At 43.6% G+C, this 25,621-nt stretch overlaps 1 protein-coding gene across 1 annotated transcript; it reads left to right on the forward strand.

The window, feature by feature from the left end:
- The first annotated feature begins 295 nt into the window (after nt 1–295).
- On the forward strand, nt 296–25,290 carry ZMAT3 (zinc finger matrin-type 3). The gene is made up of 6 exons (XM_020799044.3): nt 296–584; nt 2,842–3,172; nt 8,282–8,401; nt 15,013–15,179; nt 15,284–15,387; nt 23,438–25,290. Exons 2-6 carry the CDS (start codon nt 2,897–2,899, stop codon nt 23,647–23,649), a joined length of 879 nt encoding a protein of 292 aa, XP_020654703.3. The 5' UTR covers nt 296–584; nt 2,842–2,896; the 3' UTR covers nt 23,650–25,290.
- Nucleotides 25,291–25,621: the final 331 nt, after the last annotated feature.

A 25,621-nucleotide genomic window follows, 5' to 3' on the forward strand; every position in this document is an offset into this window, starting at 1 on the left:
TTTTGCAAAAGCCCTGCTGCTCAATGGTCGACACACCAGTTCAGCAGGCTGCGCTTCCTTAATGGCCATTGCCAGGATGGTCACCTGCGCCGTCCTAACTGCCTACCGCACCACGGCGCTTAAGGAGAGGGAGCGCTCAGAGCCAGGATCAAGGTCCGAGGACCAGCGATCGCTCCCTTTCTGACCACGAGTCTGCTCTTCCCAACAGCATCCTCCGTCCGAGGGAAGACAGCATCCTCGAGGATCAGGACGCTGCGCACCGAAGACTCATGCGCCCTGGGCGCGCCGTGACAGGGCAGTTTCCCCCCCGAGTCTCCTCCCTGCTCCGCAGTCACTTCCTGCAGCTGTTTCTAGCAGCGTCCGGTGATGCTGATCGCCTCCCCCGTCCATCTCCTCTATAACCCTTCTAGACAGAAGCCGGCTGAAAGCCATCAGTGTTTTTTTTTAAAGGGTCAGCTAAGGAGAGTAGGGGAGGAAGGAGTGAAGATTTCGGATTCCAAGGGGATCCTTGCAGAAATCATTTCGTGAGCTCGCTCTTTCTTTCTCCCTCCCCTCCCCGCTTCTCTCCTGTCTTTGGGAAGCCGGTAAGTCCATGATGTTGCTTGCAATGTGCTCGTCTGACAGCCGGCATCAAGCGATGTTGTGCTCTTCTGTAGGGGGTGGTGGTAGATGAGTGTCAAGCCCGTTAAAGGGATTTCTTTGCAGGCGAGCTGCTGTTTCTCCTTCAGGGGTTCCGTGGACTCACGTTGAGATTATTTTGTAGATTTGTTTTTTCAAAGGGTCCTTGTTTTCCTTGCAGTGCAATGCGCTGGATGCTGTTGCCTGGATGCTGTGCGGTATGGTGTGCATGGATGGGCACATCATCGCCCACTAGTCTGTGTTTGCCACAGTGTGAGACTGGGCAGAGAAGCCCTTAAGTGGGACATGGTCGTCCGGAGCAGGAGCCACCTCTAAAGAGGGAGGTTCCCCTTTGAGCTGCCATTAGGAACGTGGGAAAGTGCCACTGATAAGAGGTGCACATAGCATTTTACTAAGCTGGGCAATTTACAGTGTTTTCACCTCCCACGATTGTACTCCTTGCATTTTGCCGTGGGAGAATCAAGGGTAAGAGAGCAGCACTTCTGAACTGGCAACCCAGATCAAAAGTCAACTTTTCTTGAGTCAGTCCATCTCATTTAAATAAAGTCTTCTTCTACTCCTATTGCCTCTCCCCCCCCCAGCATTGTGGTCTCTTCCAGTGAGGCTTCCCTTTTCATGCTATGTCAAAAGTACAATTGCCTCAATTTAGTCATTTTAGCTTCTAGTGAGAATTCAAGCTAGTCAATAATTATGTGCCTCCAAGTCAATTCTGATTTATGGTGACCTTTTTCAGAGTTTTCTAGACAGAGTCGGGGGGGGCGCTGGGACTGTGCAGCTTACCCAAGGCCACCCAGACTGACCCTAATCTCAGGAGGCACAGTGAGGAGTTGAAATCCTAACCTTCGCCTCCACAGCCAGATACCTAAACCACCGAGCTATCCAGCTTGATTTAACCTAAAACTCACTTATTTGTCTTTCTGGTGGTTCACACTGTCTGTAAAGCTTTCATCCAACATCGCACTTTGAATGGATCTATTTTTTTTCATGTCAGCTTTCTTCATTATCCATTTTTTCCATTTGTATGTAGTTAACTGGGAATACCATAGTATAGGTCAGTGGTCCCCAACCTTGGGCCACCAGATGTTCTTGGACTACAACTCCCAGAAGCCTTCACCACTACCTCTGCTGGCCAGGATTTCAGGGAGTTGTAGTCCAAGAACATCTGGAGGCCCGAGATTGGGGACCACTGGTATAGGTGATCTCAATTTCTGTTTTTCAGAACCCACCCTAGGAATCTATAAGGAATTAGAGAATTCTATCAAAAAGTAGGGTTGTGCATTTTCTATTAGTATGTGACTGGAGTCCAGTAGCTACACTAAACAAAGAGACTGAGGCAGTAGTGATTAAACAATGATACAGTCAAAGTTCTTTTTCAAGACTCAACATTAACAGCGCTGGAGGGGGCAGCTAAGTCTCAAACATTTGCTTTTTTTAAAATATAATTATCTTTTTCTCTCCTTTCCCTGGATTTTAACTGCTCCATTTACACCATACTACTCAACTATCTATTTTTCTTTCTTTCCTCCAACCCACCACAATCTCTCTCTTTTTAATATATAAAATAAAGAAAAAAAAGATACTAAACACAGAACATTAAACCACAATACAAAAAATTCTACTAAAGTAATAAGAAAAGTTAATAAATACAAAGCAAAAACCACTTAAACTATACATATACATATACAGTGCACTTCTCCACTCAGACCACTGGAGACAAATTAATAATTTTTTTCATTTAGGAACCTCCACTACCCTTCCAAAACTGCACTGAGTCTTGTGATAGTGCACAAACCTTTCCTTTTATTAATACTGTATATAACAAAAACTTCCCAAATATTACTGCAGTTATTCTTATTAATTAATCCCTTTTGAACCTTAATACCACAAGATAACTTATCATTAATAGCTATGCTATTCCAAACTTCTTTATACCAATCGCTTAACTGAAAATCATGCTTCACTTTTCCAATTCTTTGCTAGCATTGAGCTTTCTCTAGTAGCTAATCCAGCTTTTACCTCCTTCTGAAAACTATGATAGGTGCATCCAAAGGAGAATAGGTTCCAGTGCTGTCCATCACAATGGGGTCCTTAGGACTAATAAACCAGAACTTGGCCTGCAAGATTCCCAACATCCTTGTACTTCTGAAATTTGCTCTTTAAAAACCCTCTTCAGCTGAATTTCTGTTTTTTTTCCTGGTCCAGATCCCAAGTTGGTCTTGTGTCTTCAGAGGAAGCATGCCAGAAGGCCTCTCAGCCAATGATCATCTTGCAACAAGGTGGCCTTCCTCCTCCTCCTCCTCCTGAGAAGCTTCCATCTCTTCCTATGTCAGTGGCCACCAGGCCCACAGCCAATTTGCTACTCTCTCCACAGAAGCCACTTGGACTGGGGCCATCCCTGCCACTTGCACAAGATGAGGAACTCGGGGCAGGGGTGGAGCAGGATCCGGTCCTGGAGGAACTGTGTAAGCCTTTGTGCTGCAAGCTTTGTAACGTCACCTTGAATTCTGCTCAGCAAGCCCAGGCCCATTACCAGGTATGAAAAAAGGTGTGAAAAATATGAAGCATAGAATTCCAGGGTCTGAGGGCTGCTGGTTGTTCCTAAAAGGGCATGCATGGAGGTGTGAATTTCCCTGAGACAGCAAAGAGTTTTATGCCATCTGGAAGACCACTTCAGATGCCTGAAGTGTGATTGCAGCAAACGGACACATGAAAGCATGGGGAGTAAAGCATGGGGGAAACACATTGATGGGTTCAACTAGAAAATAGTCTTCTCGGTGCTTATCAATGGTCATGAATAGCCTGTGTAGAGTGGTGCCTCGCTTAACGATGTTAATTGGTTCAAAAAAAAACATCGCTATGGGAAAACATCGCTAAGCGAAACACCATTTCCCATAGGAATGCATTGAAAACCGGATAATCCGTTCCAATGGGAACGGATTACCATCCTTAAGCGAAAATCGCCATAGGAAACATTGCTAAGCAAAACGCGGTTCCCCCGTTGGAATGCATTGAATAGGTTTCAATGCATTTCAATGGTTTTGACAGGTCCATTTTTCGCTTTTTTTAAAGTGTCTTAAAATGTTCAAAAACAGTTTAAAATGCTTGGAATCGTTAGTGCACCCTGTAAAACCTTTGCAAACTTAATTTGGCTTTATTCTGAGTCTTCGTTAATTTTTGGTGAATTCCCCCCCCCATTGGAATGCATTGAACTGTAGGTTTGACAGCTGTTCAGAAAAGCATTTGTGTCCATCGAATACAAGAAAAAGCAAGCCCAGTGTGTGGCATGTAATTAGAGTGGCTGGTGTGGAATAGGAATAGCAACATCCCAAGTAGAGGAAGTTCTCCAAAGATGTTCAAACATTTGTCATAAAAAACACACAACAGAAGCAGCCCACCCCACTGCCTGCTGCAGAATGCCAGGCCACTACCTCCAGCATCTCCATCCACCTCAATGTGGTGTCTCCATGGTGTCTCCTCACAACCACATCCCATTGTTGCTGGCGCAGGAGGAAAAGGCAGCCATGGCAGTTGGAACTTCAAAGCTGCCCTTAGCTGAGGGATGAATGCCTTTCTCCTCCTCCTCCCCTTCTCTCCTTTGAGCATAAGTGATATGGGCTCCTCCAAGTAGCACCCCGAAGGAGTCCTATTCTACAAGAGGTATGGCCTTCTTTGTGGTGGCTCCATCTTTGAGGAATCAGCTCCTGGAGGAGCTTTGCCTCGTCTCCCTCCCTATTTACCTCTTCCTCTCTGCTGACATTTAAGAGGCAATTGAAGAAATGGCTTTCTATGGATGCTTTCCATCTCAACCCCAGTTGAGCTCCATCCACTAACTGTTCCATTTACTTGTATTTTCGTGTTTTATCTTTCTCTTAGTGTCAACATTGCTCTGGCACTCTCTGTTTTCATGCCAATAGATAGTTATATGGTTTTTATTATATTATTATATTATTTTACAGTATTACGATTGTGTATTTTATTGGATACAGCACACTTATTCAGAGCACCTGATGAAGGTGAAACCTGAAATATCTTGCTATGATTTGTTTTGTTGTTGTTTTGTCGTTAAGTCATGTACGACTCTTCATGACCCCATGGACCAGAGCACGCCAGGTCCTCCTGTCTTCCGCTGCCTCCCAGAGTTTGGTCAAATTCATGTTGGTAGCTTTGATTACACTGTCCAACCATCTCATCCTCTGTCATCCCCTTCCCCTCTTGCCTTCACACTTTCCTAACATCGGGGGCTTTTCCAGGGAGTCTTCTCAAGAGATGGCCAAAGTATTGGAGCCTCAGCTTCAGGATCTGTCCTTCCAGTGAGCACTCAGGGTTGATTTCCTTTAGAATTGATAGGTTTGTTCTCCTTGCATTCCAGGGGACTCTCAAGAGTCTCCTCCAGCACCACAATTCAAAAGCATCAGTTCTTCGGTGGTCAGCCTTCTTTATGGTCCAGCTCTCAGTTCCGTACATCGCTATTGGAAAACCATAGCTTTGACTATGCAGACTTTTGTCGGCAAGGTGATATCTCTGCTTTTTAAGATGCTGTCTAGGTTTGTCATCACTTTCCTCCCAAGAAGCAGGCGTCTTTTAATTTCGTGGTTGCTATCCCCATCTGCAGTGATCATGGAGCCCAAAAAAGTAAAATCTGTCACTGCCGCCATATCTTCCCTTTCTATTTCCCAGGAGGTGATGGGACCAGTGGCCATGATCTTAGTTTTTTTGATGTTGAGTTTCAGACCGTTTTTTGCACACTCGTCTTTCACCCTCATTACAAGGTTCTTTAATTCCTCCTCCTTTCTGCCATCAGAGTGGGATCATCTGCATATCTGAGGTTGTCGATATTTCTTCTGGCAATCTTAATTCCAACTTGGGATTCCTCCAGTCCAGCCTTTCGCATGATGTATTCTGCATATAAGTTGAATAAGCAGGGGGACAATATACAACCTTGTCATACTCCTTTCCCAATTTTGAACCAATCAGTTGTTTCATATCTAGTTTTAACTGTTGATTCCTGTCCCACGTATAGATTTCTCAGGAGATAGATAAGGTGGTCAGGCACTCCTATTTCTTTAAGGAGATGCTATAGTTTGCTGTGGTCCACACAGTCAAAGGCTTTTGCATAGTCAATGAAGCAGAAGTAGATGTTTTTCTGGAACTCTCTAGCTTTCTCCATAATCTAGCTCATGTTAGCAATTTGGTTTCTAGTTCCTCTGCCCTTCAAAATCCATCTTGTTCTTCTGGGAGTTTATTTATTTATTTATTGGATTTCTATCCCACCCATCTAGACAAAAAGTTCTCAGTCCACATACTGCTGAAGCCTCTTCAGCATTGGTGGTTGGTGCATAAACTTGGATTACTGTGATGTTGAAAGGTCTGCCTTGGATTTGTATTGAAATAATTCTGTCATTTTTGAGATTATATCCCAGTACAGCTTTTCCCACTCTTTTGTTGACTATGAAGGCTACTCCATTCCTTCTACGGGCTTCTTGCCCACAATAATGGATATGATAATAATCTGAATTGAATTTGCCAATTCCCATCCATTTTAGTTCACTGACGCCCAGGATGTCAATGTTTATTCTTGCCATCTCCTCTTTGACCACATCCTGCTTACCAAGATTCATAGATTTTACATTCCAGGTTCCTATGCAGTATTTTTCTTTGCAGCATCGGACTTCCCTTTCACTTCCAGGTGTGTCCGCAGCTGAGCGTCCTTTCGGCTTTGGCCCAACCACTTCATTAGCTCTGGAACTACTTGTACTTGCCCTCCACTCTTCCTCAGTCACATGTTGGATGCCTTCCGACCTGAGGGGTACATCTTCCAGCGTCATATCTTTTAGCAGTTTGTTTCTGATCATGGGGCATTCTTGGCAAAGATACTGGAGTGGAATTGCCAATTCCTCCTTCAGGTGGATCACGTTTAGTCAGAACTGTCCACTATGTCCTGCCCATCTTGGGTGTCCCTGCACGGCATAGCCCAGAACTTCTCTGAGTTACTTAAGCCTCTTCGGCACGACAAGGCAGCAATCCATGAAGAGGCTGATTTGTTAGTCATTCTAACATGATTTGTTAGACATTCTAATAAATGTGTATTTCAAAGTTATTAACTGCATTCGTCTGGAATCCAGAACAATGTTGTTTCATGCTTTGAAATCTATATGTGCAGATGTTTAGCTAGACAGAAACACACAGACAGACATGGATATGTATACATTCATATATGTGTACATTTTGAATTTGAACGTTCCTTATATTAAGAAACACATTGATAATTTAAATTTCAGTAGGTTTGGGGGAGTTCTTAATATTCAGGAAGTTTATATAATTTTTTAAAATTGGTTTGAATTCATTACAGATTAGTTCTTTAGTTCTTTCTTGAACCCATTGATATTTAAGATAAATTAGTATTAATTTAAGGTTACATTTAGAGATGGGGATATTCATATTCATCTACAAATATGAATACCATCGCAGAGGTGGATGTAACGGCACAGGTAAACGCAACCATCCACTCACCTGTCTGCCTCTGGCTCCTCTCTCCCTTCCAATCGATCCGGAGATCCTGATCAACTATCTACTCCTGGCAGGAGGAGGGAAGGCGAGTCTCCCTGTCAGGCTGATGAGTGGATAGCTGACTGGGAGCTCTGGAGCGATTGGAAGGGAGAATGGAGCCTGTGGCGGATGGGTGAATGGATGTGGATGTGACCCTCGTCAGATCCACCTGTGCGGGGGGGGTACACGCATTTGTATATGAATACGAATACTCCCATCTCCAGTTACATTTAATTCTTCATAGAGTAAAAGGACGTGGTGGCGCTGCGGGCTAAACCGCAGAAGCCTGTGCTGCAGGGTCAGAAGACCAAGCAGTCGTAAGATCGAATCCACGCGATGGAGTGAGCTCCCATCACTTGCCCCAGCTCCCGCCAACCTAGCGGTTCGAAAGCATGCAAATGCAAGTAGATCAATAGGGACCACTTCGGTGGGAAGGTAAACAGTGCTCCGTGTCTAAGTCGCACTGGCCATGTGACCACGGAAGATTGTCTTCGGACAAACGCTGGCTCTATGGCTTGGAAACGGGGATGAGCACCGCCCCCTAGAGTCGAACACGACTGGACAAAAATTGTCAAGGGGAACCTTTACCTTTAGTGTAAATTTAAATACTTTTAAAATCACCATTCACATAAAGTAAGGCTACTGCTCAAGAAGAAAACTGCAGGAGCTTCTGACATAACAGATGCTTGCAAAGGCTTAAATAAAAAAAAGGTATTTGAAGAAGAAAGACAAAGACTGAGAGCCACCTGGGGGGAAAGGGTTGTAGTTAAGGGTAACTAAAAGTTTCCTCTTCCAGTAAATAATGAGGACCATTTCGGTCACTACTGGTTTATTGAAGTAAGTAGCCCGTTTACTGGTTTGCTGCTGAGTTGAAGTGGCAAACTGTAACTGCAGTTTTTTTAAAAGGGAAAAAATGGGGAGGGCATTGAGGTACTGCCATGGGCTACACTTTGCCTACCTCAGCACTAAATGCATCATATAACCTTAACATCAATGGCAAAGTATTGCATCAGCCTTCAGAGTAAACCTCCCCAGCAGTTCTTCATATACAGACGTGGCTGCCTGTGACTGTTTTTAATGAAAGTTCTCTTTGTAGGGTAAAAACCACAGTAAGAAGCTCCGGAATTACTATGCTGCCAATAGCTGCCCCATTTCTGCCAGGATGAGTAACTCACTTGAGCCAGCTACGTCTCCAGTAATTTCCCTTCCACCCCAGGTGAGTGTGCTTAAAATTGAAGTCCCGCAGTGGAATTGTAGGTATGTTTGCTCAGAAGTGTGCCTCCTTAAGTTGGTTGGGATCTGTTCCCAGGTATGTGTCCAAAGGTAAGCATGTTCATGTCTCCTTTTCAGAGAAAGGATATTGCATAGCATTTAGGCAATGGGAGTTCGAATCTCCACTTTGCCTCGTTGAAGGGGCTGGACTTGATGATCCCTAGGGTCCCTTCCAGGTCTGCAGTTCTAAGATGATGATATTAATTTTCTTTTATTCAGCTTTGATGTATTTTTTTTTCAGATATATTCCTCACTTTGCCTTATTGTCAGCTGCTTTGTTTGGCTTGCAGAATGCCAGGTTATAAATTTATGGACAAAATGAGATGATACATGGAACAGATTGATATTTTCACAGGTCTAGTTATTGTTTTGTAGTTGTTTGAAAAGTAACCCAGGGGATTATACGGAGGGTGGGTAACTTGTTTTGATGAAAATTGCACCATTGCTCCACGCCACTGCTACATGTCCTAGGATATCTGATATCAATATAAGCATTGCTCCAGGTAAGTTATTAACTGTATATGTGTGAGGACGGTCATTAGGAGATAGTGTGAAGGTTGACCACCTTTTCTAGATAGTGTGGTCCTGGTCACCAGTTTGTAGTTGCTATTTAAATCACAAAATCAGACACATTAACACATACCTACACTTAATGTATTGTATAGTTTCATAGAATTCTAGAGCTGGAAGGATGATCAAGTCTAAAGCAGGAAGTCCACAGAAAGCCATCCAATCCTTGTTTAGAAACCTTAAATGAAGGAGAATTCTACATGTCCTGAGGCAGGCTGTTCCACTGTTTAACAGCTATTACTGTCAGGAAGTCCTCTCTCTTATTTAATCAAAATCTCCTTTCTCATCATTGGAAACCATTAGTTTGGCCCCTTCCCTTTGGAGCTGCAGTAACCAAGTTTATTCCATCTTTTGCATGGCAACCCTTCAGACATTGGAAGGAGGTTATCACAGCAGCATCTATTCTTTGCTTCCCTGAGCTTGGTTGGGTGCATCTGACTTCGTTGCATTGTTTACCAGTTGTGTGTACCCCAAAATTGCCTTTTAATCGGCACGGTTTGCTCCTGCTTCTACTGTGAATGCCGTTGCGTACATGGAGCTGCGCAACAAGGTTTTAGCCACTATGTGGTACTAGCTTTTTGTTCCTTCTATGAACTCTGGAATGTATATGGAATTCCTGCTTCTAAAAAGATTTTCCCTTTTAATTTAGAGCAGGCATAAGCTCCTAATTTAGACCACAAAATGAGGCATATTAAATGAAAGGCTTGTGTGAAGTCATGAAGGAGGGAAAGCCCCCTAAAACAGAAAATTTTGGATGTGCATCAGAGTGCAAGGAAGACATGGAATTGTCTGAATTAAAATTATACCAAAAAGAAAAAAAAAGAATCAGGTGCTAAGTCTTATTGCACACCATGCCATCATAACGTTTCCCCACCTTTCCTAAGAGCTGCCAGCAATGCAGGAGTGAGGACACTTACAATGTGGTGACATCACAGAACTGAGTGTGAGAGCGCCACATCAATCTGTTCTTGAAAAAGCACACAGATCTCCCATCACCTGGACTAAAAGAAAATACCTTAGGTTTAAATGAAAATTGGAATACAGTATCTGATGAGTTCGGCCACTAGGGGGAGACAATTTCTTTTTAAAATGGATTATTCTGCTTTAAAACAGGGAGATGTCTCCGAATGCAACCCTTTCTTACGCTCAAGTGACTGGATGCTATTCAAGTTTTAGAAGTAAAAAAAACCCCCCCGCTGTACTAGAAAAATGTTGCAGTGAGGGCATCTGCTCTCTGTCTGTCTGTCTGTCTGTCTGTCTGTCTCTCTCTCTCTCTGAGCCCCCTCTATAACAACCATCACTACCACCAAATACAACAATTTGCCATCAAGTCAATTCTGACTTATGGTAACCCTTTTCAGGGTTGCCTAGGTAGAGAGTATTCAGAAGTGGTTTCCCATTCCCTTTTTCTGGGGGCTTCCTGGGACTGTGCAGCTTGCCTAAGGCTACACAGGCTGGCTCTTCTCCCTGGAGGTACAGTGAGGAATCAAACTCCCAACCTCTGGCTCTGCAGCCAGAAACCTAAACTGCTGAGCTATCCAACCAGTACCCCTCTCTGTATGCACTTAAAAAAAAATTCTCTTCCTGGTTATCCCCCCCAATTCCAAACATCTTTCAAGCATTCCAACCATTCATAAACAGATTTTAATACACAATATGACCACTATCATAATATTACTCTCATATTATATAAAATTCTTCTAATAATTCTTCTATTAACAGTCTTCTAATTACATTATTATTAAAGGTGTTTCCAGATCCACAACCCAGCTTTAGATCTAATTTAGTTTACCTAAAATAAAAAATCACCATATTACATCTTTACTCTGATTAGGCCTCCCTTATTTCAATTTAGTTCTCCTTTTTAATATACAGAATATACCCTTTTACAAATCCAGATGATAAATATAAACATGTTTTCAATATTAAGGGGCCCTTCCTTGTTTTCCCTTTTTTTCACATTTCTAGGTAATTCCCTCTCTAATTTCTTTCTCATTTAATATTACTGTGTCTCTAAGCATTCTGTCATCTTTCATGTCCTCTGAAACCATTTTGTAGGTCTGATTTATGTCCACTAACTCTTTATGTACTTGGTCTATCTTCAATGAGTCTTCCAGGCTTTTTGTGGTTAATTTTGCTGTTTTTTTCCCTTTGTCTTCCCCTGGTACTCCTCTCTGGTCCAAGACTGATGTTTCTCTTAGATTAATTTTCTCAAGCTGCTGTTTTGATTGGGATGCCTCATCTGAGATACAGTGGTGCCTCGCTTAACGAGTGCCTCGCTCAACAATGAATTCGCAGAACGATGGCCTTTGCTGGAAATTTGGCTGCCTCACCTAACGATGTTTCCTATGGGGGATTTTCGCATAACGATGTTTGGGACCTTGCTTCACTTAACGATGACAGTTTTAGGTCTCCTGTTTCGCTTAACGTTTTTTTTTTACAGCCCTGTTTTCGCTATTTTAAAAATATTCTAAAAGGTTTAAAAATGTTTAAAATGCTTAGAATCGTTAGTGCACCTAATAAAACCTTTGTTAAAGTAATTTGGCTTTGTTCTGAGTCTTTTTGAATTTTTGGTGATTTTTTTTCACCATTGAAATATATTGAATAGGCTCCTATTGGAACGGATTAACCGGTTTTCAATGCATTCCTATGGGAAATGGTGTTTCGCTTAACGATGTTTTCACATAACAGTGTTTTTAATGGAACCAATTAACATCGTTATGCGAGGCACCACTGTATTCCCATTTCCTTCTTTGTTGCTCCCTGTTGCTTGCAGACTATAGTCCTTCTGATGTTGATTAGATAGTTTTGCCTCTTGATAGTGAGATGTAAAAAACAAATAATTGTAAGCAAAATATGTAACACGTCTGACAAGCATAAAATAATGTAGATAGAATGAAAAACTAATAAAATGTTTTTTTTAAAAAAGATTCTCTTTAAATCTCAATTCAGTGGGATTTTTCTAGCATCTGAGCCACTATCCAGATGAAGGCGCAAACAGGTGGTTCAGATTCTCCAGAGGTGTAACCATTGCTGTCATTTATTAGTCCCAAGATGACTCATTGGGTGTTAGGAGGTCAATTGTACTTGCAGTGGCCACAGTTCACTGAAATGAATGGACACCATTTTTGCCTTTGTATGGGAAATGTTTGTGATGCATTGTGTCCTCCAGCTAAGTGTCTGCTTTGTTGCCTGTACTGGTATCTGATCCAGCTAGAGGTAAACACTTGGAAGGCCTCAATGATGATCTGGGAAAAGAGTCAAGGGCATGCTTTGATTTTTTCCTACTGAAATCTATGAGATTGACTGCTCAGTGAGATTTCAGTGATTAACTCTACAACAGTCACTGGGTTAGTTTGCTGTGGCACTTTAAAAGATCATAGAGGCAGGGTTTCATCCGAAGTGCCAAGGGTCTTGCTCACAGGCCAGTGGCTTAGCTTTGGCTGGACTTGTGCCTGGAAACTGAACTCTGAGCAGGTGCCCCTAGTGACCTCGTTTCATTAACCTCCCCCTAGCAAAGCTGTGAATGTAGTTTATGTCAAAGCATTGAAAAGTTGCCTCTTTAGACTACAGCTCCCAGAATTCTCTATCAGCATGATCTGTCTTCCAAGCAAGCGACTGTTCTAAGCTCTGAGATGAGTTCATGGCTGTTGTGATGGAAGAGCTGTACCTGCATTCGTTTGTCAGGTGTTTGAGGAAATATGATATAATGGCTGAACAAATACTGCTTGGTTATGCAGGTGAAGGCAAAAGACGTAACATTCACTTGCTTCTAGCCAGCAGCTAAACAGTCCCTGCTGGGATTCTCGAGCACATACCAAGAATTGTAGCCACAACTCATTAATTGCTAGCTAGAAGCAAATGAATATTATGTGGAATTCCTTGCTACAGGATGTGGTGATGGCATCTGGCCTAGATGCCTTTAAAAGAGGATTGGACAGATTCCTGGAGGAAAACTCCATCACGAGTTACAAACCATGATGGGGATGTATAATCTCCAGGCCTAAAAGGAAGGTACCACAAAATGCCAGATGCAGGGGAGGGGCATCAGGAGGCAGGTCTCTTGTTGTCTCGTGTGCTCCCAGAGCCATCTGGTGGGGTCTCTGTGAGATAGAGGAAGCTGGACTAGATGGGTCCTTGGCCTGATCCAGCAGGGCTCTTTTTATGTTCTTATGCCTTTTGCCTTCCACTTGTGTAACAACTACCAGGGACGTGGTGGCGCTGCGGGCTAAACCGCAGAAGCCTGTGCTGCAGGGTCAGAAGACCAGCAGTCATAAGATCGAATCCACGCGATGGAGTGAGCGCCCGTCGCTTGTCCCAGCTCCCGCCAGCCTAGCGGTTCGAAAGCATGCAAATGCGAATAGATAAATAGGGACCAGCTCGGTGGGAAGGTAACAGCATTCCGTGTCTAAGTCGCACTGGCCATGTGACCACAGAAGATTGTCTTCAGACAAAACGCTGGCTCTATGGCTTGGAAACGGGGATGAGCACCGCCCCCTAGAGTCGAACACGACTGGACAAAAATTGTCAAGGGGAACCTTTGCCTTTACCTTTTGTGTAACAACAGGATTTCAGCCAATGTTCAGTAGGCATCCTTCAGTCTTGAGAGATTATGGTAACGTGCTCTGAATAGAGGTCTTGGAACAGCGCCTAGTGTGGCTGAGAAGGCCAATCCGAGAGTGACCATCCCTTTCACACTGAAGGCAAATACAATCTGTCCCCTGTCCAGCTCCCTGATTTCAGCCAATATGTCATAAGTCGCTATTGTGAATGTCTTTTATAGCTTTGGGAACCAGTTAGGCTAAGCGATATGAGCTAATTGATGGTAGGATCCATGTAGTCAAAACCAGTCTGGAGTCCTGCTTCTGAAACGGATATCTGAAGCTGCTTCAGAGTGTGGTCTTTGGATGGGCCCCATGAAAGCTGGAGCCACCTCTTTTGCAAGGTGAGCAAACAGCTGCCTGGTGTCTTGGTAGGGTTTCATTTGACATCTGAAAAAAAAAAGGCTTAGCAGAAGCATTCAGGGTGAACGGAACTATTACAGTAGCGGTGATGTCATCTGCCCGTCAGTGCTGTGGCTGTATGTCATCTGCCAATAGCGTGACGGGAGGTGGGACATAAGAGGGTGGAGCTAGGGTATTTAAGGGGGAGTGAATGAGGTGTGAGTCTCATGTGAAGGTGTGAGAGTGACGTGGCAGCTCCTTTGTGATGTGAGAGGAGGCTGTCACAATAAATAATCATTACCTTTCATAAGGTGAAGAATGTTTTAATTAACCATTTTTAGGAAAAAGAGCCCAGGATAGAAAAGAAATGCGTTATTATTAATCATATTTTTGTACCACCCAATAAGAATGTTTTCTGCAAGAATTTCAATAACAGAGAAACAAAAAAATGCAAGAGTAAACTATGAAGCAGAAAATATTGGCTTTGGAATTCTGGGAGCTGTAGTTGAAAAGGCAACTTTTTCAAGTTTTGTTTTGTGGCCTTCTGATTGCCAGGAGAAAAATAACTGTTTATTTCCCTTGGGTCCTTTAAGACTCTTAATTTTAAACTTATTTTGAGAGGTTTTAAAAAAGAATTGAGGAAAATCGAAAGGTTTTTTGTTGATACACAAAAGGCCACAAAACAGAACGTAACTTTATGGAAAAGTTACTTTGTTGGCTTACAAATCCCAGAATCTCCAGACAATAGGGACTGCAGGCATGCTTACCGGGAATTCCTGAGCAGTAGTTTAAAAAAGCCAGAGTGTGATCCTAAAAAAGGTCCCTCCCCCAAGCTATCCAGTACTGCATTTTCGACTTTAGGAATGCCCTCTGAGGCTGATCTCGTATCTTCCAGTTTGGTGCAAACTGGAAGATGCAATGCTTTGGACAATCAAGCTCCCAAATCTTTTAGGCTTTTGCAGGCACACAGATCGCATCAAAACAGAACATCTCAGAGGACGAATGAATCTCCATGTGTTCATCGCTTTTCCTTTCCGTCCAGGGGGCGTCTCCAAAACCAGGAGGGCGAGTGATCTTGGCTACAGAGAATGACTACTGTAAATTGTGTGATGCTTCCTTTAGCTCACCGGCTGTGGCCCAGGCTCACTATCAAGGGAAGAATCACGCAAAGAGGTTGCGACTGGCAGAAGCACAGAACCACGCATTCTCGTAGGTATTGCTGAACTTTCTCAAGTGTGCATGGCAGCGATTCTGACACCTTCTGCTATGAGGGCAGTAAAATGTCTTCTCTTCCCTCCCCTCCCCTTCCCCAGGGAGACACCAGACGTGGCGGGCAAAAGGAAGCTGCGGAAAGAAGGGAATGAATACAAGATGATGCAGAACAGAAGAAACATTAGTGCTGTCCAGAATAACACAGGTAGTTCTTTTTGCATATGTGTGTGGTGTGTGGAGAGGTTCATGTATATCTGTAGTTTGAGCAGAGCTGGAATTGTGGGGGACAGATTGGGATTTTGACCCAGGGCGCCAACATTTAGATCAGTGGTCCCCAACCTTGGGCCTCCAGATGTTCTTGGACTTCAACTCCCAGAAATCCTGGCCAGCAGAGGTGATGGTGAAGGCTTCTGGGAGTTGTAGTCCAAGAACATGCGGAGGCCCAAGGTTGGAGACCACTGATTTAAAGGGTTTAAGAGTTTGTTTTGAGCAGGGCACAAACCTGCATGTTGGTATCTGCGGCCAGAAAGGCATAAACCTTTCTTTCCTGTACACTGTCTCTAGCCATTCCTTCTCATGTAGAAACACCCCTCCCATCAAATAGGTAGATGGGGCACCAGACTACTTTGTCCAGGGATGGATTTTTTAAATTTTCTGGACCACAGATACCATCATTCTCCATTCTTGGAGCTCTGTCTACTTTGCATGCACCTGACAAACAACTCAATGTGATGCACCTGGGAGATGGGCCTCAATTAGACAACTTTGAGGCTTAGTTGGGCCCTTCCACCCAAGTGTTCTTCTCAGAAAGAAAGCTCCCAGTTAGCAGTGGGGTAGGGACAGGAAGCATGGGGCTTCCTCAGCTCGGCTAAGCCTCAAAGCCTTGTAATGTAAGCTTTTTTCCCCCAGGTGAGCCACATTGAGATGTTTGTCAGGTGCTTGCCAAGTAGGCAGAACTCCCAGAATGGAGAATGATGGTATATGTGACCCTGAAAATACAACAATTCTACCCCCAACTGTGAATATGTAATGCTCAAATATAGGAGTTCAACTGCTTTCTTTTGTCATCTCCTCGTGCATGCCAAGCTCTCATTACTCAAGCTTAACCAATAGGACAGTGAAGCCCCAGTTGGAAACCTTACTGGTTACACTAAGCTTCTTTTGTGTTGCACAGCTTTGAATTCCTGGTAAAAATTCCTTGTGCTCGCAGTAGAAGTAGAGAGACTTGCAAAAAAGAATAGCTACAAGTCCTCCAAAGTCTGTTCCTTTCTCATTAACTGGCACTTACAGTGTGGATTTCAAGCTAATAGATCCACTACTGACATGGTATTATCCCTCAAACAGTTGCAGGAGAAATGCAGGGAACAACAACAGCCACTCTTTGTGGACTTCATAGATCTTACAAAGGCCTTTGATTTGGTTAGCAGGGATGGCCTTTTTAAAATCCTTCCGAAGATTGGATGTCCACCTCAACTCCATAACATCATCAGGTCCCTTCATGAGGAAATGAAGGGCACTGTAGTTTTTGATGGCTCGACATCAGATCCCTTTGACATCCGAAGCGGAGTGAAACAGGGCTGTATCCTTGCGCTGACTCTGTTTGGGATCTTTTTTGCTGTTATGCTGAAGCACACTTTTCGAACTGCAACAGAAGATGTCTATCTCTGGACAAGATCAGATGGAAAGCTCTTTAATCTCTAGATCGAGAGCGAGAACCAAAGTCCAACTGAAATGCATACAGGACTTCCTGTTCACTGATGATGCAGCCATTGTTGCCCACTCTGCTGAAGACCTCCAACAACTCATTAATCATTTTAGCAAGGCCTGTCAAGATTTTGGATTAACAATCAGCCTGAAGAAAACACAAGTCATGGGCCAGGGTGTAAACTCACCTCCCTCTATTACCGTCTCTACACAAGAATTGGAGGTTGTTCATGACTTTGTGTACCTTGGCTCAACCATCTCTGACACTCTCTCTCTAGATGTCGAGCTGGATAAACGCATTGGCAAAGCAGCTACCTACCATGTTCTCTAGACTCACAAAGAGAGTATGGCTTAATAAGAAGCTGGTGGCATATGCCAAGATCCAGGTCTATAGAGCCTGTGTTCTGAGCACACTCCTGTACTGCAGTGAATCCTGGACCCTTTGTGCATGGCAGGAGAGGAAGCTGAACACCTTCCATATGTGTTGCCTCCGACACATTTTTTGGTGTCACCTGGGAGGACAAAATTCCAAATAGAGTAGTCCTAGAATGAGCTGGTTTTTAGCATGTATACATTCCTGAAACAGTGATGTCTACGTTGGCTCGGGCATGTCGTGAGAATGGCTGATGGTTGGATTAAAAAAAAACACACCAAAAAACTGTATGGAGAATTAGTACAAAGAAAGCGCCCCAGATTAAGACCACAGGTATGATACAAGGATATCTGCAAGTGGGATCTGAAAGCCTTAAGAATGGACCTCAACAGATGAGAAATGTTGACATCTAAGCATTCAGCCTGGAGGCAGGCATTACAGCATGGCCTCTCCCAATTTGAAGAGACACTTGTTCAGCAGGCCAAGGCAAAGAGGCAATCCCAAAACGAGCAAAACCAGGGAGCTGGACAGGGGACATATTGTATTTGTCCTCACAATGGAAGGGATTGTCACTCTTGAATTGGCCTTCTCAGCCACACTAGATGCTGTTCCAAGTCCTCTTTTCAGAGCACGTTACTATAGTCTCTCGAGTCTGAAGGATGCCTACTTATGACAGTCTCAATAATTCACTCGTAGACATTTATAGGAGAAAGAATGAAAACATTTCATTATTAATAATTATGAACAGATTCACAGCAAACAGACAACTCCAACAGACGAAACAGAGGGAAAAAGCAGAGCAGAGAGTCAGGACTCCTTTTACATTTAAAGGCAGGAAGGAAGTATTGGTTAATGCTTGATAGATTGACAACCAAGAAAGGTCTCTCTCAACCAGATTTACTACAGGCAGCATGTGAGGTTGTAAAAACTCTTAACATTTTGGATGCCAGGATTATCTTTGAACATGAGAATCTCTAGTTCCTGAATTACTAGTGTTAATGTTTCGATTGAAAACTGAATTTGGAGCCTAGAAAGCATCAGGTAGAGAGGTTGCAAATGTATTTCTAAAGCATTTTCAAATTAAATTCTAAGTGTCTGGAGTAATCATTAGAATGTCAAATTAGGGCTGGAGACAGCCAGGTTCAAATCTTCACTTCATCATCATCATCATCATAGGCATCCTTCAGTCTCAGGAGACTATGGTAACGTGCTCTGTACGTAGGACTTGGAACAGCGCCTAGTGTTTTGATGCTGTACTGGACGATTTGGAAATAATTGTGGCCTCTCAGCCTTGCCTACCTCACAGGGCTGTGGTGAAGACAAAGAAGGAGGAGGATTGCACATAGTGCTCTGAATTGCTTAGAGAAAGGGCAGAAATTTAAGAAACATCTTCACTAGTTATAATCAAATGGGCAAACAAGGAAAGTGGGAAGTAACACGACAGGAATGCAAATAAAGGGGAGCATGTAAATAATGAGTAGAAGTCAGGGATAACAAAAATGTGACTTACGATAGTGCTTAAAATAATATAATAATCTTGTGCTGTCAAGTCAGTTCTGAGTTACGGTGACCCTTTTCAAGGTTTTCCAGGTATAGAGTTCTCAGAAGTGGTTTCCCGTTCCTTTCGTCTAGGGACGTCCTGGGACTGTGCAGCTCGCCCAAGGCCACACAGGATGGCTGTATTCACGGGAGTGGGGAACAGAACTCTCATCCTCTGGTTTTGCAGCCAGATACCTAAACCATTGAGCTATTCAGTTAGCTAAAAATAATGCATGGAAATATTCTAATATTAAAAGGCAGGACATGCCAAAGAGGAAGAACAGCAGGGGTATAAGTGAGAGATAACAGATGAAATCTGGGGTCTAAGAAGAAGTGAAGGACAACGGAAAGATAAAGAGTAAGAAGGAACATCCAACTGATAAGGCAGGAAAAAGATAAGAGGTCCCTGACCAAGCAGGTGTTTATGAGGCAAATAAAACAAACATTCAGTTCTCAAGGATCGGGAAGGGGGAATGTGTGTCCTGAAGATGTTGCTCCCATAATCCTCTAACCACTGACAGCTCTGGCCAGAACTGGCAGGAGTTGGAGTTGAACATCATCAGGAGGCTCAACCTGTAGGGAAGTCCTGCTATAGGGAAATGGAAGCCAGTGCAAAGCAGGAAGAAGAGAAGGGTAGGAAATAATAATTGTTTTAAAAGGATCCAAGTTGCAAAATTTAAAATAAAAGGAAGTGGTGTTAAACTGAGCCTCATGGCGAAGTGGTTAAACTTCTGTACTGCAGCCAAAACTGTGCTCACGACCTGGGGTTCAATCCCAGGTAGCTGGCTCAAGGTTGACTCAGCCTTCTATGCTTCCGAGGTCGGTAAAATGAGTACCCAGCTTGCTGGGTGGGGGGCAATGTGTAGCCTGCATAATTAACTTGTAAACCGCCCAGAGAGTGCTTGAAGCACTATGGGGCGGTATATAAGCAGCACACTTTGCTTTGCTTTATAAGAAATGGAATAGCAGCAGAGTGCTGGCCAGGGAAAACCATTTCCTTCCTTCCTTCCTTCCTTCCTTCCTTCCTTCCTTCCTTCCTTCCTTCCTTCCTTCCTTCCTTCCTTCCTTCCTTCCTAAGCAAATAAAAACACATTTAAGTAACAACAAATAAATAAAACAGCAAGACTAGAGGCATAAATTACTTAGGGCTGGTGTGGAAGCACCCTCTGAGAAGCAGTGTTCTAAGTTGCCTTCTGAATATTAACAGGGAGGGGGCCAGGTATAGTTCTCAAAGTGGGAGCTGGTTCACAAAGTGGGTGCCGCCATGAAGAAGGCCTGGCCTCTTGTAAATGACTTATGAACCCCCCCCCCCAAAAAAAATCTGGTGGGTTGGATAGCTGACATTGTGGAAAGAAGTTCTGGCATCATCATCATCATCATCATCATCATCATCATCATCATCATCATCATCATCATTATTATTATTATTATTATTATTATTATTATTATTATTATTATTATTATTAAAGTATTTTTAAAGTAAACAGGGTTAGTGGAAATAGTAACTGCAGTGGGAATGGATGGTAAACTGGAGAAAGCAAAGGAGCTATTTAGGAAATAGGAAAAACCACTGGTCCAGTTTGATATTGCTTTTGTGCTTAATATTTGGTGGTTTATGGTTGTGTGAAGTTTTATGGCTCAAAGTTACTCATTCATTTATTTATTTAATTCAGTTCCTACCCCACCCCTCTAGTGGCCAGGCCACTACTCTGGGCAGCTTACAATGAGAGCATCAACCACATAAGCTAACATTCAATAATAATGACAAATTAAGACGTGAAGCAAGGGGGAAAAATCTACAATAAGATATGAAACTTAAAGAGGACAAGAAGTCCCCCAGCCCCACTGTAGAAAGCAAGTACTAACAGCAGAAAATACAATTTTTGTCCAGTTTTGACCAGCCCCTATCTATCTGTCTGCCTTTGTCCTTTCAGCATCCAATTCAAAGTTGCCAGACTTTGTTTACCTCTTGGTTAGCCTCAGTTTCTCACCTGGCCATCTGCCCTGCTCTGCCACGGCTCTGAGCAGGGGCGATTTTCTGCTCTTTTTCCTTGGCGCAAGGCCAGGTCATTTGTGACTCTTGCCTATACGACTCCCAAAACCTCTTCACCTTGTTGTTATCTGGAATGACAGAGCAGGTTAGCCACTCTACAAAGCCATCTGTTGTGAGGGTCCTGATCTTTTCCCCCCAGGCATTTGAAATACTGCATTTTAACAATTCAGTAGACAGCTAGCCTGCTGTCTTGTTTTTGGATGGATCAAGAGGTACTTGGGTTTTTTTCTTCCCCAAACATTCACTGAAATATCTTCAGAAACCTCCCCCCCAACCCTGTGAAAGCAATGCCACTACAGTGGTGCCTCGACATATGAACTTAATTGGTTCTGGAACTCCGTTCATAACTCGAAATGGTCATAAGTCAAAAAGCCACTGCAGGACCCATCGGAAACACGATAAATCCATTCCGGCCGAAGGGAAAAGAAAAAAGAAAAGAAAAGCAAACAAACCATGCAAGAAGCATTGGAAATGGGGTGGGGGGACGGCCAAAAAGCAAACAAACCCTGCAAGACCCATCGGAAATGGGGGGAAAAACCAAAAAGCAAATAAACCCCGCAAGATCCATCGGAAATAGGGGAAACAACCCCCCCAAAAACAAACAAAGACTGCAAGAACGTGACCCATGGGTCAAAAATGATCCCTCAGAGTCCCAAAGGTCATCATAGAGCCCCTTTGCTCACCCTTCCCCCTCCTCATTTTAGAAAACTTTATTATTATTATTTTGCTCAAAAAGTCTCCTGGATGTAGCATGGGGATTACAAGTCCATAACCCCCTCCTTAACCTGGCTAACTCCCCTTGACCACATTGGCTAGAAGATTTTGGAAGGTGTAGTAAAAACAAAAAGTAACTTCCTGAAGGTCTACATAAAATTCACTCCACTTAGGTCAAACCACACAATCTGTTTATCCTGCAACTTTGGAATTGATGGGCATATGTTGCATAGCTGTGATCCAGCGGGATACCTGTGTTCCAGTCTACTGAGCCGGTATAACCGTATAAAGTAGTGCATGGAAAAGCTGCTTTTTAACTGAATTCCCAGAATCTCCAAGACAGCATGGGGAAAGTTGAGATTTGCAGTCCAAATACGTATGTTTTTCAGAACAGTGGTTCACAACCTTGGGTCCCCAAATGTTCTTGGACTGCAACTTATAGAAGCCATTGCCAGCACAGCTAGCAGTGGAGGCTTCTGGGAGTTGCAGTCCAGGAACATCTGGGGACCCAAGGCTGGGACCCACTGCTCTAGGAGGATTCCACTTAGGTGGCTCAACCTGATATAGAGGTTCCTCCTTTGCAAGTGACACCCAAGAGGAACCTATCTTTTATGAGCTGCATAAATATGGCAGACGGACTTACCACCTGAGCAGAACCTTTTCTTTGGAGGCGTCTGGTATTGTAGCAGGATTTATAGAAATACAGTGGTGCCTCGCTAGATGACGATAATCTGTTCCACTGAAATTGCTGTTTAGCGAAATCATCGTCTAGCGAAAAGCATTTCCGTATTGGAATGCATTGAAACCTGTTTAATGCATTCCAATGGGGAAGAATCATTGTTGTCTAGCGAAGATCAGCCATAGGAAAGCTGCTTTGCGAACCGCCGATCAGCTGTTTAAATCGCTGTCTTGCGAAGCTTAGGTCCCGAAAACACCCATTTTGCGAGCGCAGAGGGAGCTGTCAAAATGGTTATCTAGCGAAAATCAGTTTCCGAAGCAGGGACCAAACATTGTCCAGCGAAATTCCCCCATAGGAATCACTGTTTTGCGAATCGCTATAGCGATCACAAAAAGTCAATGTCTAGCGAAAAAACTGTCATGCGAGGTAACTGTCTAACGAGGCACCACTGTAGAGGTTGAAATTCAGTAATAAATTGTAACTAGACCAGGCCTACTAAATCTGTGGAGTTTGGTGGGTCAACATGTATGTAAATTCTGCTGACTCAATGGGCCTACTTCAGTTGTAACTTACGGCTGGATTTCAGCCAGTGCGTGGGTGTAATACTTTATTTCAGGCAGGGAAACAATTTCTGCTGTTTTCCTTCTGTCCTCGGGGGTGACTTGGCTGTCATTCCTTGCTGGTGCCGCTGGTGATAGCTTGCTCTGCAGACATCATGCCCGAGCTTTTTCCTGCTCCCTTCTGGTTTGTGGCCCTTTGCTGCCTCTGTAGGCATGATGCATGCTGATGGGAGGCTTAATGGTCTCCTAGCTTATGGAGGCTCATGGTTAAATGGACACCATGCAGTTCAAGAGTGGGGAGAGACGTGTGGACTTGCAGAAAGGTAGGAAGTATGTGGAAGAACTGTCTCTGAAGGATGACCCCTTCCCATAGGTCTGGACTGGTGCCTGTTATTTGCACAGCATCCCCACCCCAAAATGGTGCTTTCGTTGTGCAGTAATGTAGAAGTTGCATCCTTTAGTTGTGCAGTAATGTAGAAGTTGCATTCTTTAGTTGTGCAGTAATGTAGAAGTTGCATCCTTTAGTTCTGCAGCAATGTAGAAGTTGCATCCATGTGGAAGTTGCATGAATGACTGCTGTAGGGTTGCATTCTGGGCATGAACTCTACATACTTCTCGTTCTCCTTCCCGTAGGTCCTTATTTCAACCCACGCTCCCGCCAGCGGATTCCCCGCGACCTTGCCATGTGCGTCACCCCCAGTGGCCAGTTCTACTGCTCCATGTGCAACGCGGGCGCCAGCGAGGAGATGGAGTTCCGGCAGCACTTGGAAAGCAAACAGCACAAGAGCAAAGTGTCCGAGCAGCGGTATAAGAACGAGATGGAGAACCTTGGCTATGTGCAATGAGACGGGATTCCTGCTGGCCGCTCTTTCCCTGCGCCTCTCCTGAGAAGGAGCAGCTTCCTCACCTGCTGCTTACCGTGCACCCTGCTTTTGTGCTCCGTGCCTTAGGAAAAGTGCTCCCCAGCTCTCTCTGTGTTCTTAACAACCCACCAAAACCTGATGGCGAGTAGGTGACGTTGGGAGGTCTTCTTTTGCTCCCACTTGGCCCTGGAGGACCTGCTGTGGTGTGCCAGGTGTTCTTGTTCTGTCAATTCATTCGCTGAGTCTCTTCACTGCCTTCAGAGGAGACCCTGCCTCCTTCCTCTTCTCCCTTCTCCCTTCCCTCCCTTCTGCATGAGTGAGCTTAGCTTGAGCAGTCCCTCAACTCCACAGAGGCAGGACAAGGTCCTCCTTCTCCTCTGCCTCCTTCACTTTTTTTGGTAGCCTTGCCTATTGCCACCTTTACCCTGTCTCTCCAGAAAGAGGAAAAAATTAAAATGGCCCTGTTAGCTGGGGATGATGGAAGTTGTAGTCCAACACAGGTTGGTAGAGGATGCTGTAGAAAGGGAAGCCAAACCAAGCATCCTGCAGGCAGATGGGATAACTGTGGAGGCCTACATCCAGTTGCTACTGTCAACTAGAGTAGACCCACTGAATCACTTTTTGAGTAGTAAGTCAATACATATGTAAACACATTGATTCCATGGACCTGCTCTAGTTAGGAGCCACCTGTTGGAGGTAGGTCTCAGCAATGTATCCATGGAACCTGGATAGATATTCTAGGAGTTTAAGAAGTGTTTTTTCTCTACACAAATAAAGACTGAAGTCTCCTGTCCTCATGGTGTTTAGGTTCCTTTCCCCTTATGACCTCCTGACCTGCCATCCTACAAGGTTGTTTCTGGTTGTTACTACTGTAAAAGGGTGAATTTGGGGAGTTCCTAACATTTGACTTTGTGGTTTTTTTTTTTTTTTGCAGAACCAACATCAGTATAAAATTTGCTGCAAATCTCAGCTGTTCGATTTGCAGAATCTGGGGTGTATATTTTGAAGCTTATCATTTCAAGATCCTGATTAGTTCTCAATGACTTCTTCAGATTACATGTGAGAAAAAGATCCTTGTCACTCATGTACATACAGTTGAACAGCAGCAGTTCTCTTATGAATGCACTGCATTTCTGTAACTTCAGGTGTCTTTTTCCTCTCCTCCAACTTATTTTATTTATTTATTTATTTATTTATTTATTAGGTTTCTATCCCGCCCTTTTAGACACACTTAGTGGGCCAAATCCAATTTTTAGCCCGAACCTGAGTAAATCCACTCATAGAGTGGGACTTGTTCAAGCAGCACGTATGTATTTATTGTATTTATTTATTTATTTATTACATTTACACCATGCCTTTACACTAAAAATAGCATTCAGGATGGCTTACAATCTTCTTAAAATAACAAAAACAGAAACCCAAATCTAACTGAACAATCATAGGATCAGGTAAACTACTTCACCCTTAACCTATTAAGGTCAACTGTGTTAAAAACAATGAAAGATGCAGTTAAAAACAACACATCAGGGCAGGCATCGTAGGCCAGTCAAAAAAGAAATGCAAGTCCTATTCACTCAGTAGATTTACTCTAGCTGAGACTAAGAGTTGGATTTAACCCCATGTTTTCATATGAAATTATTTTGCCCTACAGTGGTGCCTCGCTTTACGATTGCCCTGCATTATGACAAAACCGCATTATGATGATCTTTTTGCGATCGCAATTGCGATCGCAAAACATTGGTCTGAATGGGGTTTTTCACTTTGCGATGATCGGTTCCCTGCTTCGGGAACCGATTCTTCGCAAAACGACGATTTTCCTCCAGCTGATCGGCGGTTTCAAAATGGCCACCGGGTAAATAAAATGGCTCTCCGCTGTTTTCTGGGACGGATTCCTCGCTGCACAGGCACCAAAAATGGCCGCCCTATGGAGGATCTTCGCTGGACGATGAGTTTC

The sequence above is a fragment of the Pogona vitticeps genome, chromosome 3 (genome assembly GCF_051106095.1).
Source record: "Pogona vitticeps strain Pit_001003342236 chromosome 3, PviZW2.1, whole genome shotgun sequence".
Taxonomy (NCBI): domain Eukaryota; kingdom Metazoa; phylum Chordata; class Lepidosauria; order Squamata; family Agamidae; genus Pogona; species Pogona vitticeps.

What these genes read in the sequence shown, in the direction of transcription:
- ZMAT3 (XM_020799044.3), top strand. Translation starts at nt 2,897, where the DNA reads ATGATCATCTTGCAACAAGGTGGCCTTCCTCCTCCTCCTCCTCCTGAG. An exon ending in AAGCCCAGGCCCATTACCAG is followed by an intron (nt 3,173 to 8,281) that starts GTATGAAAAAAG and finishes TTCTCTTTGTAG; the next exon opens with GGTAAAAACCACAGTAAGAA. An exon ending in TAATTTCCCTTCCACCCCAG is followed by an intron (nt 8,402 to 15,012) that starts GTGAGTGTGCTT and finishes CTTTCCGTCCAG; the next exon opens with GGGGCGTCTCCAAAACCAGG.